Here is a 16,198-nt window from a genome sequence, read left to right as displayed (position 1 = left end):
GGACCGCGCCAGGTTTTAGGCAGCCCACTTCGTGTGTCCCATTCCAACCACTGCGCGCCTTGTTGTGTTGCGCCTGACCTCATCATGTCCAGGGTTCGACCCCGACCCCAGACTCCGCATCTTCTCCCTCTCCCAACCCGGCCCTCAGTCTAGTCCTCTTTCTTATCATCCATTGCGGAGCGCGTGCTTTCAAGCAAGGCGACCTGCCATGGGAAAGCACCATCACTACTAAATCTTTTCACGCAAGTCTTCTACAATCACCCTCGGCGCCGACGACCGGAGCCCCCGCCACTGCAATCACAATGGCTTCCGACGACGAGTCGTCCTCGCCGCTGCTTGCGCCTGCGAAAAAGCACAATACCAGAGCCAAGCGAGGCACGTCTAGTGAATCAACGCCATTGCTGGCCGATTCTGAGGCTGCCCCGCGCTACGACGGCGCTGAAGACGACGCGCCACAGCACGACGATACGGCAGAAGGGCATGATGTTGCTCCCAGTGGCGCCGATTCCATAAGCTCAACAAAGAAGAAGTCACCACGCCGGTGGCCTTCCTATATCGCCGCAAGCATACTCGCACTTCTAGTCATTGCCATTGCGATCCTGGCCTTTATTGTCCCCGATGCCGTTCAAGAGTACTCTGAGCAAGCGGCTGTCATCGAGCCGACAAATCTGTCTCTCGAGTCAATCACTGCAAATGGCGTCCGGGCGCGGATACAGGGAAACTTCAGATTGGACGGCTCGCGAGTAGCCAACGAGCATGTACGCCGAATCGGCAGTACGGCTTTGTGGCTCGCTGGCCAGCTCGGATCCGAGGAGACCCAAATCACAGTGCGGCTCCCGGACTACGAGAACATAGTCCTCGGAAGTGCTGTCGTTCCTCCGCTTGTTCTCGGCCTCAAAGAGGGTCAAGTCACGCAGCTGGATTTCGTCACTGACCTGACTACTGGCGACCTCAATGCTGTGAGGACCATTGCGAATGAGTGGTTGGAGGGGAGGCTGAAATCTATACGCCTCAAGGGAGTGGCTGATTTGACCCTGAAGTCGGGCTTAATTCCCCTTGGCACCCATACCGTCACCGACACTGTTGTCTTCGAAGGTCAGGACCTTTACCGTTCCTTTGCCTCTGCGTATTTTGGGGCCAAGGTCTTTTCGTAATGAGAAGGGCCCATGAAGCCCAGTGGTTGTTTTGCCTCTTGCAATCGAGTTTGTACTGATTTTTCGTGCGAACAGCTAATAAAATTCCCGCGCTGCCCAAATACAACATCACACGCTTCAACGTTCACGACGGGCCCCTGAACGCGTCCATGATCGCCGATGTCACTCTCTCTGCCTTCAACGAGTACCCCGTGGACTTCAACGTACCTGAGTTGTTGTTCGATATCCTCGTACCGGGATGCAAGCCGGATGACTTTATCCAGGTCGTTGACGCCATGACACACGAGGTGCATGTGCAACCTCACGCCGAGGTCTCTGCAAATGTGACTGGTGTTGTTCGCGAGCTCCCGGATGCTCTCACTGAGGAATGTCCCCACTCGGACTCATCTCCACTGGACACATTCCTGAACTCCTTCATCAAGGGAGAGCCCGCCACATTGTTTGTCCGCGGAAACAGCCACCCAGGCCCGCAGACACCCGAGTGGATCACAGAGCTCTTGTCCAGCGTGACCGTCCCGGTCCCATTCCCCGGCCGTTCCCTGGACAACCTGATTAGGAATTTCTCCTTGACCGACGTCAACTTCTCGCTCCCCGACCCCGACGCGGAGCCAGATGACCCCGCTTCGCATCCGCAGGTCTCGGGGAACATTCTCGTTTTGGTTGGCCTACCATCCGAGTTGAACTTTGGCATCAATGTCACTGATGTAAAAGCTACCGCAGATGTGTTGTATCATTCGCGAAAGATGGGGGAGCTGAACCTGCGGAAGTGGCAAGCAGCCAAGTCCACGCGGATCGAAGATCAGAAAGAATCACTTCTCAAGATTGAGTCTCACATCTCTAAAGCGCCACTAGAGATTACCGACAGCGATGTCTTCAGTGAGGTCATCCAGATGCTGATCTTCGGCCGCGACAAGATTATGCTGGATATTGTGGCATCAGTGGACATCAAGGTGCAAACGGCGCTTGGTGACATTGTTGTCAAGGGCGTTCCTGCTGAAGGCACCATTCCCGTAAAACGTCCGTCATTGTTTTGATTGATTGTCAGTAGCTCTCTCTATGGTCTCGTGTTCTGTCGCTGACAGTTTGTAGCTCTCCCAAAGGGCTCATTTAGCGACATAGCTCCGCAGCTGGGGACCATGAGGGTTATTGATTCTACCAGGAACTCAATCACGCTCGAAGCGACCATCAGCGCGACGAATCCCACTCCTTACACCGCTCAAGTCCCCTATCTCAACATCTATCTCATGCATAACGACACCATCCTTGGCGACGCTACTGTGCAGCATCTCAACGTCGTCCAAGGTTTAAATCGCAACCTGGTGGTTAGGGCGACTTGGAGACCGGCTGAGGGCGGACCACATGGCCGTGATGTTGGTCGCAACCTCATCTCACAGTACCTGTCTGGAATGAACACGACTTTGACAGTGAAGGCGCATCGGGAAAGCATCCCAGGTCAACCAAAGCTTTGCGACGGCCTCGCGAAGCTGAACTTCACGTTTCCAACCCCACATCTGACTCTGCCGGGCGACGCGCCTGATGGGAAGACACACTTCATCCGCGATACCACGTTTCATTTCCTCTCATCGACGGCCACGTTCACACTTGTGTCGCCGTTACAATACAACACTATATATATGGATTTCGTCAATGCGACTGCCTTCTACAACCATACTGAGCCGGTAGGTAGCATCATCAACGACCTACCCTTCGCCGCCCCTCCCGGCAAGTCTCAAACGCCAAGGTTGCCAGTCACATGGTCGCTGGGCTCAGTCGGCTACGACGCCGTGCGTAATGCCATCGGCGGCACCTTGAAGCTGGACGCCTACGCAGACGTGAGCGTCCGATTGGGCAACTGGCAGGAGAACCTCTGGTACCGTGGCAAGGGTATCGGGGCACGGGTGCAGCTATAGATGATACATTGCTTTTGATTCTGTTGGCACGGCGTTTTTTCAGGTTGTACGGAACGGATCATTGGCGTACTGTGCTTAACCCTTGATTTTGGCATGTATCTATGCATTACATGGCATATACTCAGCAGATTACATGTATACGACTGCATTGGTGTCTCTACACAGACCTGGCTCAAATTATATCTCTGCATCGAATAAGAACCTCGGCGTGAAGACATTGACAATGACCGAGGGTCGTGAATCTCGTGTTCTGCCGGGGCACACCGCTTTATACTATTGCCTCTCACAGGCCACCCTGAACAGTGCTTGGCGAACAATGACGACGGCCCAAGTCCCAGCAGGGGCATTGCGGCATATTAGCAACTGACAAGCTCCGATGTGGTGTGCACTCTAGATGAGAACCACTGAAGTTCTTGTGATAAGTCTGCGACTCAAGACTTTGTGCCAGAGTCCTGAAATTGGCGTCCACCAGCGCACGCAAGACACCTGCTTACAGAGGCTTTGGTGGGCACTCAGCGCATCAGCTCCACAAGGGCCGGTTCTACAGTCGGACAGGAGCCCCCATGAGGATCTCAGATCCACACACTGATATCCAGTTCATCTCGAGCTTCATAGCACGAAGGCCCGGCAACACTGGCGGTACCTCCCCTTAACTGCATTCTCGCGCCACAATCATTGGCACATACCACATTTTCCGCTGCCGCCTTTTTGAGAAAGGAAAAACCAGCCAGCAAAAGAGAAAGACACACACACAACACACACGCATAAACCCACCACCCACACAAGCACACGCAGGGAGGACCGGAACATCATGGGCCGCAAAATCCAGGAGATGTACTCGCCCTTCCGGCCCCGGCCGCGCAAGTCAGCGCGCGTCGTGGTCGTCTGGATGGTCCTCCTCATCCTCGTCCTCTGGCTCGTGTACTACCTGCGGCACGACAAGGAGACGCGGCTCGCCGCTGCGGCCAAGCTCCACGAGCACCGCAAGGGCGCGCGCTGGCAGGACTGAGCCCCTCCTCTCGGCGGGGGCATTAGTAACTTGTTTTTCCCTTTTTCTGTTCCCCTCCCTTCTTGTCCGGGTCGGTTGACGAAGAGGAGAGAGTACGCGTGTTTTCGTTCGTGGGAGAAATGGCGCACAGATGGGAAAGGGAGCTAGAATCGAGACCGCAGGGGGTTGCTTTTCGCTCGTACCGCCTGCAGCATTCGCCGCACGCCATCCCCGATCTGAGACTCGGACCTTGTACTCAATCAAAGAGTCCAATGGGATGGTCATCGTCAGCTCTGCTCCAACGACCTAGGATCACAACACACGTGCCCCGGCCGGCGGCGGAGGATGAGGAGTCTGGGGCACCGATAAACAAGCTGCAGGCATCAATTCGCTGGTTGGTAAGCAGGTTGTGCTGGACTCGAGAGTGCATTTAAACATTTTAGGATTGTAACACTGTAATGTATTGTAATATCTATGTCGAAAGTTTCGTTGCTAAACATCAGATCTCACCTTTGCTCCTCTGCGAGCATATCGTATCACATGAGATACAGTACAAAGACTGTCCTGTGGTATGCAAGAGTGCAGACGTTCACTGGAGCGGAATGCCCCATGCATTTTAACAAATCACGTTCGTCACGGTGGCACAGAATTCAATGCGGTGCACACGAAAATCACAAATCACGGCAGGGCAACTTGAGAGCAATCGCCCCTGGCAGCGAGTCTTCCGAGCAGCCCCAAGCGTCAGGCCGTATAGTCCAACTGGTCTCCAAGCCACTGGGTCAGAAGTCCTTCGTGTCTTGCAGTGTCAGCATTAGAATATCCATGTATTGATAAGTGTACATGTAAAGGGAAGAAGCACCTTTGGATAGTGTCGAGGCCCTTCCTCGGAATGTGCTCAATAATCGTGCCGGATGGGCAATCATGCCAACCGGACTCCTGCTTGTTTGTTCTTCTTGGTCTGTTGCGCAGTCGCAGAACTCATGCCGACGTTCTGGCTATCATCCAGGAAGCTCTGGGCCTCGCGACGCCTCTCGTCTTCAATCTTCTTGAGTCGCTTGTCCGTTTTGCCTTTCCCACTGCCCTTGCCATGGAAGGCGTGCGAGAGGTGCTTGAAGGCCTCCTTCGCGTCGAGAGACCGTCCGAACTCATCGTGATACTTGAGCTCGACGTTTGGCACATATGATGTCTTGTATATCTCAGCAAGCTGGCGAGAAGCCTGAAGGTCACGCGCATTGTTCTGCTGACGCGCATATTCTTCCCTTTCGCGGACCGTCATTCGGTCAAGTCTGCCACTGGCACGATCTCGTTCACGCTGTCTTCGTGCAGCTTCCTCAATCTCGTGGATCTTCGTCTTCTTCTCCGCAATAAACGCCTCCCGCTGTCGTAGCTTGTTGTTGAGATCGGACGAGTTGGTCTGCGATATCAGATTGCGCTCTCTCAGGAGCTGCAATGCCGCACCGACACCAGTTCCGACAGTCTTCTCCTCGTCGACTCCGATGACGGCAGCCTCATTGATTGGTGACTCCTCGCGCTTGACGGGCTCCTCGTCCGCATAACTGCCATCGTGCATGCGCTCATCCTCGTCGGAGTCTTCTTCCATTGCCGTGACGGGTTCAGGCGCACTCTGCTTGGGCCGTGGCCTCCTTTCCTCAATATCCTCCTTCTTCAAGTTTGACACAAACTCGGACGTCTCGTCAAGAACGAGGCCGCCCTCACCCAGGTCGCCAAAGTCTTCTGAGTCGTCGTTGTTGGCTTCCTCCTTGAGCTGTCGCGCCAGATCCTCAGGTCGTACCCTCTTCCTTTTCTTCAACGCTGCGCGTCTTTGTATAGAGAGAGTTGCTTGAAGGTCCTCGTCGTCGATCAATGCAGAGTCGTCAGTCTTGCGCTTCTTACTGATGAAGCCTGCACCTGAGTCCACCTCCATAGAGTGGTCTTCTTCCGCGGGCTCAGTAGGGAAGATGTCGTCATCATCCGCCGGCCTTTTCCTTGTCGACTTGCTCTTCTTCTTTTTTGGCTTTTTGACTTTGATCTCGGAAATGTCCAGGTAATCGGAATTCGGCTTGCCGTCCTCCAAGATGTCCAGATTGATCTTCGTAGCTCGTTGCCCGATGGCCTGCTCCGCCATGTCGCCCAACGTCTGAGCGCCCGAGCCGGTCCCAGAAGCATCAAGCGTGAATCGTTTTGACCTTTTGATTCCCATGTCCTCATCGTATTGTGCGAGCAGACTCTGTTCGCCATCTTCGATCGTCGCGTGTACGTCGTATACCGGCTTCTTCTTCTTGAGCTCCAGGTTGCGGTTGAGTTTCTCTTTGTCCCGAAGATCAGCGTTCTCAAGCTCGTCGCCGTCCTCTTCATCGAGGACATTTGTGTCCTTCAAGGTCATAACGTATGCATCACCATCCTCAAAAGCCGTGGCCTCGTGACCGACGCGGACTCCTGCCAGATCTTTCGAGGTGTACTGAGCATTTGCAAGAGCCTCCGCCTCCGCAGCTGCCAGCTGCTCTTCGTATTTTCGTGCCTGGTCAATCTTCTTCTGACGCTTGGACTGGCTCTTGAGCCAAGCCTTTGCGCTCACGTCGTTGTCGTCGTCGGCGTCGCCCAGGCCCTTGCCCTCGAAGACCTCGGCTCTTTTTGCGGCGTCGCGCGCCTTCTTGATGGCCGCAAGCTTCTCTTCGCGCTTCTTCTTGGCAGCCTCCGCCTCCATGACCTTCTTGTAGTTGTCGTACGCCGCCGCTTCGCGCGTTTCGAGTGTGCTCGCTGGCTCGCCATCGCCGTCTTCTGCGTCTTGGGCCTTCTCTTTGTAGGCTGGGCCGTCGGTGCTGCCGCCGGGCACGGGTAATGGCTTCATGCCCAGCGACACCCGCAGGCGATTCGCCTCCTCAAGGTCCTGAGCGTCCATGGTGGCCGGCGCGGCTGGAAGACCGCAGCAAGTTACTGGTCTTTGATCGTCAAATCCGATGCGCAACGAATTTTCGTCCGGCGATCCGCTGTTTCGATGAGTGTGGATGATTTCAACGGCCGGGTTTGGAAATCTGGTCGCAGGTTTGATGAAAATGACATTGAAGATGTACCGGACGGCCCATGGCCGCCGTCCAGAGAGAGCCCACTTGCAGCCGCCAATTGGCCCGGTCCGTGCATGCGCAGATGACTCAGCCGTTGCCTGGCCTGCCAGCGCCACGACCCGCTGGCTCCACCCCTGGCAGGCGGCTTTCCCATAAGTTCTGCATGCTAAAAATTTTGGCAGCCTTCTTCTCTCCTTCCTCTTTCTTCTTTACACAAACCACGAACCTGTGCCCGGCCTCCTTTGCTTAGCAGTCAGAGTCGAGACCGAGGCAGTTCGAGCTATTCATGGAAGCCATCCTCTTACAACGATGATTATCCTATCGACGGGTTCCAGACAGAACCGGCCCAGTCGCGAAGCCGAGATCGCCCTAGGGCTGAGCTTGGTGCGTAGCGACTGGTGTTCGGAGGCGATATATTCCAAAACCGTTTGCCCAGGCCATTGGTCTATGAGGCGGGGGTAAACCATACGTCTACAGACTTTTTTCCTCTCATGCTCTTATATATCCTCCCGAGAGCAGGATTTTCAGGATCTCGCCTGCCTGCCTAATTGCTGCAAAGTCACCCAACAGTAGCAGGCTAGTGTCATTCTGACCGTTAGCTCCCTAACGTTTCGAGATTTGCACCACAGCATCAGCAACGATGAACGTGGTGCATTCTTGACGTCCAACGACGTCGCTGTCACACGGAGTGCTTCAGAGATCGCTGCAGCCATGCACTCGATATGCTGTTGTCTGAAAAGTGAGGTCCAGGTGAGAGCTGCCCGCAAACATAACCGCGACAATTTCGGCGGCGCGTCGTCCCTCGTGTCGATCTTTAAGAGATGTTGAAGTCATGGCGCCCACTCCGGCCCGCTGGTCCCTACGCAGTACTTGAGCCGGCGACGTCACATGCGCGTTCGTGATTGCATAAGCCTCGCTCCGTTTCTCAGGCTGCTACTGGGACTTTTTTTTTTTTGCTGCATTCCCCACACAAAAGCCCATGCCATGCATGCTGAACCGAAATCTGGAGAAGAGGCGGGCATATTCCGACACCGCAGACCTGCCATCTCGGTGCTTTGTGAACTCCGCCCTGGACGCAGTTCCTGGCTACAACTCCGCCTGCCTCCCAAGCAGGATCTGGCATCACCCACACCCATCGCACGATGCGCCTCCCACAGCGCCGGGTTCCGAGAGAGCCTCCGCGATGTTGCATTCGGTCAATACTCGGCCACTGTCTCTGAACCCCAGGCAGCAATGGCACGCTGGCATGACCATGGACGACGTCTACAACGCCAACGGCGGGTTCACGGGACGTGTTGGCGGTCACAGGTAGATTCGAGCACTATGGGCGTACCTGCAGAGCGAGGTGTTCGCTTGACAAAGGGGCCCAAGTCGTTACTTGGACTGCCCAGCCGGTACCAAAGTCAAGAGTTGGCATAATTTATGTTTGATTGGCTGTTGGGCACTGTTGAGGAAACGACAAAGCAGCACAGACACTTCAGCAAGTACTCTGTGGTGACGCGGACGCCCCGCAGCGTTTCCTCACCTCATCTGAGCAGTCTCCACGCCGCAGAAACCTGCCGTCTGGAAGCTGGTCCGAATATTTACGCGCCGAGCCTGCCGAGTGACGGGTCGTGGGAGAGCGGGCAGCAAGTGTGCAACCTTTTGCAGTGGAGGGTTGCCCACATCACATGACAGCCTTGGGCGGCTGCTCGGGGGCCGACAAGCTGCCGAACTGTGCCTTCATACACGAGTTAGTGCAAGGGAAAAGCTTTACGCGACAGGGGCCATGAGAAACAGAGCTCATTTCTCCATTGCGGACATGTGCGGGTCACGGGAGAAAAACACAGCACAGCGCAACGAGGAGCCAGGAACGACAGGATGGGGAAGCGAGCCAGAGCCTGGAGAAGCGAGCCTGGAGAAGCGAATTGGGTGTGCGCTTCCCCGCGCTAGAGCTGGGGAAGGCACGATGAGCCGGCGCTAGTGCCTGGCCAGGGCGTGCCTGCCCAGCGCGAGTGGCTTCGTCCCCAGATCTTCACCCGCACTGCACAATACGCATCTCGCTTCTGCCAGCGTGTCGGCCTCGCATGCATGCATGCAAGTGGCCTGCTCAGCGCCATGGCCCTTCACGGCCCGAATGCCCTCCCCAGACCTCCCTTCCTTAGCTAATGCCATGGGGCTGCCCCTTGTCGATACCTTCCCTCTTGAGCCTGCTCCCGCTCATCCCCAGTGTGCCGCGGCAGGGTTGACGCAAATCGTCAGATGACGCTAACATCCCTCTCCATGCGACTTGCCTGCCTGCTCCCACACAGGCCGAACCCACACAGCTCCCCGGGCAGCCCACTGAGCCCAAAGCTTGACTGTCTGCGTGCCAGGATCATCACCGTTTTGCTTGGCTGCTGCCGACTCTAACCTCACTTCGGCATACGCAGACCCTCCAGCTACTGCTCTCCCGTGCCGCCCAGAGAGCTAGGCCGTTACCCTTGCTGAAGCTTCAAGAGTGGAATAGCCTGTCAAATCGGCCCTATGCGGCCTTGCGTCGGTGCTTTCATCAAGCCGGCGGACTCGTCTACCTCTGACCCAGAGTCCCACAGGCGGCTTGTTTTGTGCCCATCGACACACGACTTGCCTGTACGGGGGTGGCGGAGACGTGAATCGGCAGCCGGGGCACCGCAACCTCACTTGTAGTGGACCCCGAGTACTGTATTGTGTCATCCTGGGGGCAGACGACACTTGGACTCAGAACGTGACACTGATATAAATATCAGGGCCATGGACGCCATCTTTGCCAACGTCACACAAGCCCTCACCAGCAACCACGGCAACAGCTCCTTCGCAAGGCCCATCATGCATGCCCTCTCCTCCCTTCTGCTGCTCGGCAGTGTGGCCTTCCAACATGTCCTCGCCCGTCCCAGTGTTCGTGCTGGTGACTTTGACGGAGCCATCCTGAAGCGTTCCGTGGACGACTTCGTTGCCAAGGAGGAGCCCATTGCCCTGCAGGAGCTCTTGTGTAACATTGGTGCCTCTGGCTGCAATGCGCAGGGCGCTAACTCAGGTCTTGTCGTTGCCTCCCCTTCCCGGACCGACCCGGACTGTAAGTGCTTCAGCCTTTAAAGACAAACCTTGCAGCCACACTGACCCTCTCCAACAGACTGGTACACCTGGACCCGGGATGCTGCACTTGTCTTCACGGCCATCGTCGACAGATTCTCCAACAAATACGACGCTGGCCTGCAGCAGAGCATCCAGCAGTACATTGTCGCCCAGGCCAAGCTGCAAACCGTTTCCAACCCTTCAGGCTCCCTATCCGATGGGTCCGGCCTGGGTGAACCCAAGTACAACGTCGACGGGAGCGCCTTTACTGGTGCCTGGGGTCGCCCTCAACGCGATGGCCCTGCCCTCCGCGCCATCGCCATGATTGGCTACTCCAAGTGGCTTGTTGCGAACGGCTACTCCTCGACTGCGTCCAGCGCTGTCTGGCCTGTCATCAAGAACGATCTAGCCTACGTCGTGCAGTATTGGAACAAAACCGGCTTCGATCTCTGGGAGGAGGTCAACGGCAGCTCTTTCTTCACCACCGCTGCTCAACACCGTGCTCTGGTCGAAGGCAGCGCCTTGGCCAAGTCTCTTGGCACGACCTGCCCGGGCTGCGATGCTATTGCTCCTCAAATCTTGTGCTTCCAACAGTCTTACTGGACCACAAACCTTGGAGGCTACGCGCGTGCCAACATCAACGTCAACACTGGCAGGCAAGAGCGAGACGCTAACAGCATCCTGGCTTCCATCCACTCCTTCGACCCAGTTCTCGGTTGTGATGCTGCTACCTTCCAGCCTTGCAGCGATCGGGCGCTGTCCAGCCACAAGGTCGTTGTGGACAGCTTCCGCTCGATCTACTCCATTAATTCTGGCATCCCGACTGGCTATGCTGTGGCGGTTGGCCGATATTCTGAGGATGTCTACTATAATGGCAACCCGTAAGCATTTTTCCAGCCACCAACTGTTTGTACATGACTAACTCGATCTGATAGGTGGTACCTCAACACCCTCGCCGCTGCTGAACAACTGTATGATGCGCTTTACGTCTGGCAGACGCAGAAGTCGATTACTATTACTTCGACCTCGCTACCTTTCTTCAAGGACATCTATCCCTCCGCTGTAGTCGGCTCCTACGCTGCAGGCACCCAGACTTACACCGATATCTACAATGCGGTCTTTCTCTATGGCGAGGGCTTCATGAACGTGGTTCAGAAGTACATCCAGACCAACGGCTCGATCGCGGAACAGTTTGACCGCAACAACGGCCAACCCCTTTCCGCCCGGGATCTGACCTGGTCGTATGCTGCCTTCCTGACCGCAGCCGCCAGGCGTGCCGGTATTGTTCCCGTCGGCTGGGCTGTGCCTAGCGCATCGTCGGTCCCGTCCGTCTGCTCCGCCACTTCTCAGGTCGGTAGCTACTCTGCTTTCACCGCAGTGTCATTCCCTTCTGGCCAAACCCCTGTCACCACGGCTACAAGCGCGACCTTCACTAAGCCTACCGTCTCGGCCACTGGTACTCCTACCCAGACTGGCTGCCCCGTCGCCACTGCCGTTGCTGTCACCTTCACCGTGAAGAAGGCCACCACGTTTGGACAGACTGTGAAGATTGTTGGCAGCTCTGCCAACCTGGGCAGCTGGGATCCCACGAAGGCCGTCGCGCTCAGTGCCAACCAGTACACATCGTCGAACCCCATCTGGAGCGGAACTCTGAATCTGAGTGCTGGACAATCCTTCCAATACAAGTACATTGTCGTCAACACTGATGGCACCGTGACCTGGGAGGCCGACCCGAACCGGAGTTACACTGCTCCAGCCTCGTGCTCCAGCACTGCCTCGCGGTCAGATACTTGGCAGTAAGCGATCCAGGTTACGATGAGGGAGAGACTGTGGATGAACAAGATAGAGTATATTGAGAAAGAACGCAGAAAACCGAACTGGGAGCTGGCAAACGACAGCATTAGCCTTGGTGGGAAAAGAGAGGCAGCGGAATGACCTAGGCAACGCATGACCTTATGAAGAACTTTCCATATGTATATATATTTCATCATCGTCATTCCACCTTAATCACTCCTTCCGATTGCTTCTAGCTCATGCATGAGTGTCTCGACAACCCACTCAAATGTAGTCTCCATGTCCACATCCCCACCTTTCCCAGTCTGTGCCAGGATCGCCTTGTCACGAAGCACCTTCTTGTCCAGCTTGCCATCACCATCCACATCCCCCGCTTCAAAAAGCCACTTGTGTCCCTCTACATAGTTGGGCCAGACAATCTGGTCCACATACCCTGGGGGGTCGGTCCAGAACCCTTCGACCGTGACGTATCCGTCCCTGGCCTCGCGGCGCTGCGTGGCCTTGGCCCGGCTCACGAGCAGGAAGAACTTGATGTCGAGCAGGGACAAGATGCCCGCGGCCTCCATCTCGGGGGAGTACAAGAGGAAGCCGTCCAGGATGCAGATCTTGAGGCCCGGTTTGGTGGTGGTGATGGGCTGGGCTGCTTCTACAGAAGGAGACGAGGAGGAGGAGGTGCTGGTAGATGCTGCTGCTGCTGCTGCTGCTTTCAGCAGGCCGTGGCCTGGTTGTCCCGGGGCGAGCCACTGCTGCACCCTGGACCGCATCTGGGCGATCTTGGCGTCTGAGACGGGGCACTTGCCGACCGAGTTCTTGTCTTCTATGCTTTCGACAAAGGGCTGTGTTTTTGGAGCACCGGCGTCCATGGCGAGGTGTGCGTTAGCGAGCGATGGGGTGAGGTATGTTGAGACATTAAAAATCAGATTGAACAAAGGTGAAATATGCAGCATTATATAAGTCACAGGGAGTGGTGACTAGAGACGGATGCAAGCCCACCGGCCAACCATATCTGGAAAAGACGGCCCCTGGGCCAGGCAGACGCTGTGTAGAGTGGGGGAACTGATTCTCAAAGCAAGAAGGAGGAAATAATTTAAGAAGGGGGAGAAAAAAGAACGAGAAAGGCAACAGAGAGGACATGTAGAAAGTAAGGGTGGTTGGGCCAGACTTACAGGAAACGTGCCGTTCTCACGAATGTACGCCAGCGCCTTCGCCATGTTTTCCGTGTTGAGCGAGTCGAAAGAGTCCCAGTCGAGCAGGCCGTCTTTGGACGGCAGCCTATATTTGCCTAGATATCAGTATTTACTTCGGACTGAAAGAAGAAAAAGAAAAGAAGAAGAGGAACAGAAAGAATGGTCAGTCCTCTTCCGTTGGACGGCAGCGTCCTCTCCTGGAGCGAATGACATGCAAAAATAATTCTGTGACTAGAATTCACGAGCCGAAAAAGGAGGATCTGTTCCTGTGTCTCCTCCCGGTCTGCGCATTGTGAAGTTCTTTCGATGCGCCTCATACTTCCGGAAAAGAGAACAGAACACAGAACACAGAACACTACTTACTCGGACTCGATCTTGTAAAAGTCATCCTCGTGCAGGATGAAGGTGCTCGGGAAAATGTCCCGCAGCAGCCGGGCCAGCGTGGTCTTGCCGCTCGACGAGGCGCCGCTGATGCCGACCACGACGGCCTTGTGCGGCCGCGTCCTCGCGACTTTGACGTCCGCGGCGCCGGACACGGAGGGAGTCTGGTCTCCCATGGTGGCGTTCTTTTCTGAACTTATTGTCCCGGCTTTCTTTATCTGTCTTGCTTCCAGGGTCTAACGGACGGAGATGACAAAGACACTGCCCCGGCTCATACCAGACACAAACAGAGCTGCCAAGGAGAAGTCTTGTGGGGTCCCAAAGTTTTGTCGTCGGGAGAATGTGTTGATTTCGCCAGACTGAAGGGGGAAGTGGTGGTGAGAGAGATCGCGGTGATAAGTGTGCGGTCCCTGTACACGTTCGTTCCGGGGCGGGGCTGATGCCGGAGGGCGATTAGACCCACATGCCCGGGATCCAGCATCGGGTGCGGAAGCAACAAGTAGGACGGAAATGGCACTCTACGGGACTGCGTTTGGAAACATGACACAGGAGAGGAGGGTATATACCAAGAAGAACACTCTTCGATGGGAGGCAGCTAACGAGGTATCGATGACACCGTGCTGGATGTGCACATTCTCACACCTTATACCATGTAATTTTCTCTTGATGGATGTCAGCCTCCGTTTGGGTGAGGGGACCGGACGAAGCAAATGTTACTATTTTATGTGACGTTGATATCTGCAGGTCAATCTGAGACGATGTAGTTGTTATTTCTTCTTTTAAACCTGCCGATATCCCCCTTTCTGCTTATGAACCATACTTTGAAATAAGCCTCTTCATAATAGACATGGCGCCGCTTCGGTAGCTGCCTCCAAACATGGCCCAGTGGTTCAGATGATGGTATCTACACGGGATTTTAGTCATGGATCCGGCCTAGAAAGAATGGACACCCGAAATTACAATACTCCAAGAAAACCCAGCTGATGTCTGGGAGGGAGACACACAGCCAGCCTTTGAACAACAACAACAAGGAATCACGAAAACCCTCCCCGGCAAGGAAAAAGGAAAACCCCGAAAGTAATGGAAGAAGGGGAAGAACACTCACAACTCATAAAGCGACCTCCGGTCTTCCCACTCGGCAACCGGCTCCGCCTTGGGCACATACCGGAGGTACTCGTCCCAGAAGGCGCTCGAGAACCCGCCAAACATGGCCATGATGCCCAGCTCGTACTCGGAGTGGCCGTACACGGCCGACGCGTCGAACACGACCTCCTCGGTGCCCCCCTCGCCCCCGATCCTCCCGCGCCCGTGGTTCCCGCTCCACAGGTCGCCGTGCACCACGACGGGCCTGATGGGCTCGATGGCGTCCACGGCACCCAGGAGCCGCGGAACGACTCTTGCCGCGGTCGCCTCGACGGCGTCGGACAGCTCCGCGTCGTGGTGGTGGTTCTTGAGCCCGGCACGCAGCACGGCGCGGAGGCGGTTGTCCGCGTAGAACTCGGGCCAGGACGCCTTCCACGAGTTGTCCTGCGGCGTGGATCCGCAGCATGTCGTCACCGGGAAGCCAAACTGCCGCCGTCCCTCCTCCTCCTCATCCTTGGCCGCCGTGGGGCCACCAGCAGTGGTGGTGTGCAGCCGAGCGAGCTTGCGGGCCAGGGACTCGCCAGATCCTCCCGGGTGGGACTTTGAGTGCAGGTCGATAAAGTCGGTCACCAGGAAGAACTTGTTGGCGTCGGACGAGAAGACGCCGTGGGCGTAAGACTTGGGACACAAGTTGGGCACGGCGCTGTGGATTGCGTTGAGCGACGCGTGCTCGCCTGGGGGGGTCTTGGTGGTTAGAGCTAGCTGGATGGACTCTGGAAATCCCCGAGGGTCGAGAGGTGGCTGGCAAGTAGCATTGCTTTAAACAAAGTGAAATGAACGTTGTGGCCATGAGGCCGGTCACGTTGTTTGTAGGAGCGGGCCGTGTAAGAGCAGCACCCAAAGCCTCCTGCGACAAAGTGAAACTCACCAGTAAACATTACATCCGCCTCGGGTCCACTCCCCGTCTTGACAAAGTAGTTGACTGTCTGACCATCACTCTTCACCGATGAGAGTCTGAATGTCGAGGCGAAGCCAGACCCACCATGGCTGGATATCTTTGTCTGCTCCGACTTGCGGCCCAGTGCGTCGAGGATTGCTGGGTCCACGCTGGACATGGCTGGCGAGATGACCAAGTTGAAAATTGGTACGGCAAGTGTCCTGATGATCAAAAACCCAATCTCGCACAGGGGACGATGAATTGACCAAATGGACAAAGAAGGGCTGCCGATACTGTCCCACTTGTGGTCTGAGATGCCAGCTTGGTTGCACAATTAATTGGCGGTCGCGTGAAAGGGTGATGTGCGGGGCGCGAGGTTATCCGTCTTAAACCGTGGGGAATGCTTGTCGCATAAGTGTTGAGATGCGTGTGACACCACGTCATAGTACACAAGAGATATCCACGCACAGCACTCTTAAAGGGGGTCCCTACGCATCTCAACGTAAGATAGACAATTGAGTACTTCCACTGGGCAATTCGACGCGCACCTTGACAGACAGCATGGTTCAAATGAGCCCGCATGCCAAGCTAGCCCAACTCGCTGGTCCGCAGACTCACCTTACGCCAAGA

At 55.8% G+C, this 16,198-nt stretch overlaps 6 protein-coding genes across 6 annotated transcripts; 2 read left to right on the top strand and 4 right to left on the bottom strand.

Annotated features, from left to right (window-relative positions):
• Window positions 1-302: 302 nt before the first annotated feature.
• Window positions 303-3,064, top strand: B0I36DRAFT_233805 (uncharacterized protein; the record flags this gene model as incomplete). Its single annotated transcript, XM_046149255.1, has 3 exons — window positions 303-1,095; window positions 1,230-2,171; window positions 2,244-3,064. The coding sequence occupies 3 exons, from the start codon at window positions 303-305 to the stop codon at window positions 3,062-3,064; spliced, it is 2,556 nt and encodes an 851-aa protein (XP_046018506.1).
• A 1,440-nt stretch (window positions 3,065-4,504) lies between these two features.
• Window positions 4,505-7,094, bottom strand: B0I36DRAFT_310705 (SART-1 protein). Its single transcript, XM_046152289.1, has one exon. The coding sequence runs from the start codon at window positions 6,949-6,951 to the stop codon at window positions 4,972-4,974; it is 1,980 nt and encodes a 659-aa protein (XP_046018505.1). The 5' UTR covers window positions 6,952-7,094; the 3' UTR covers window positions 4,505-4,971.
• A 2,412-nt stretch (window positions 7,095-9,506) lies between these two features.
• Window positions 9,507-9,884, bottom strand: B0I36DRAFT_10522 (uncharacterized protein). Its single transcript, XM_046147778.1, has one exon. It carries the CDS (start codon window positions 9,806-9,808, stop codon window positions 9,563-9,565), a length of 246 nt encoding a protein of 81 aa, XP_046018504.1. The 5' UTR covers window positions 9,809-9,884; the 3' UTR covers window positions 9,507-9,562.
• Window positions 9,885-9,940: 56 nt separating this feature from the next.
• B0I36DRAFT_233370 (glycoside hydrolase family 15 protein) lies at window positions 9,941-11,986 on the top strand (the record flags this gene model as incomplete). Its single annotated transcript, XM_046149228.1, has 3 exons — window positions 9,941-10,187; window positions 10,245-11,067; window positions 11,122-11,986. The coding sequence occupies 3 exons, from the start codon at window positions 9,941-9,943 to the stop codon at window positions 11,984-11,986; spliced, it is 1,935 nt and encodes a 644-aa protein (XP_046018503.1).
• A 203-nt stretch (window positions 11,987-12,189) lies between these two features.
• B0I36DRAFT_379418 (uncharacterized protein) lies at window positions 12,190-13,944 on the bottom strand (the record flags this gene model as incomplete). Its single annotated transcript, XM_046160766.1, has 3 exons — window positions 13,531-13,944; window positions 13,147-13,252; window positions 12,190-12,816 (listed from the first exon to the last, which is right to left on the bottom strand). The coding sequence occupies exons 1-3, from the start codon at window positions 13,722-13,724 to the stop codon at window positions 12,190-12,192; spliced, it is 927 nt and encodes a 308-aa protein (XP_046018502.1). The 5' UTR covers window positions 13,725-13,944.
• A 269-nt stretch (window positions 13,945-14,213) lies between these two features.
• B0I36DRAFT_310697 (fructosamine kinase) lies at window positions 14,214-15,901 on the bottom strand. The gene is made up of 3 exons (XM_046152288.1): window positions 15,560-15,901; window positions 14,654-15,365; window positions 14,214-14,452 (listed from the first exon to the last, which is right to left on the bottom strand). The coding sequence occupies exons 1-3, from the start codon at window positions 15,744-15,746 to the stop codon at window positions 14,356-14,358; spliced, it is 996 nt and encodes a 331-aa protein (XP_046018501.1). The 5' UTR covers window positions 15,747-15,901; the 3' UTR covers window positions 14,214-14,355.
• Window positions 15,902-16,198: the final 297 nt, after the last annotated feature.

The sequence above is a fragment of the Microdochium trichocladiopsis genome, assembly GCF_020744255.1.
Source record: "Microdochium trichocladiopsis strain MPI-CAGE-CH-0230 chromosome Unknown B0I36scaffold_1, whole genome shotgun sequence".
NCBI classification, from domain to species: domain Eukaryota; kingdom Fungi; phylum Ascomycota; class Sordariomycetes; order Xylariales; family Microdochiaceae; genus Microdochium; species Microdochium trichocladiopsis.
This window is presented reverse-complemented; position numbering and strand designations above follow the sequence as displayed.

Bases quoted from the DNA above. Each gene is read 5' to 3' on its own strand.
- B0I36DRAFT_310705 (XM_046152289.1), bottom strand. From the start codon at position 6,951: ATGGACGCTCAGGACCTTGAGGAGGCGAATCGCCTGCGGGTGTCGCTG.
- B0I36DRAFT_310697 (XM_046152288.1), bottom strand. From the start codon at position 15,746: ATGTCCAGCGTGGACCCAGCAATCCTCGACGCACTGGGCCGCAAGTCG. The intron at 15,366-15,559 runs GTGAGTTTCACT...AGACCCCCCCAG, and splicing joins GGCGGATGTAATGTTTACTG to GCGAGCACGCGTCGCTCAAC. The intron at 14,453-14,653 runs GTGAGTGTTCTT...AATCCCGTGTAG, and splicing joins CGGAGGTCGCTTTATGAGTT to ATACCATCATCTGAACCACT.
- B0I36DRAFT_10522 (XM_046147778.1), bottom strand. From the start codon at position 9,808: ATGACACAATACAGTACTCGGGGTCCACTACAAGTGAGGTTGCGGTGC.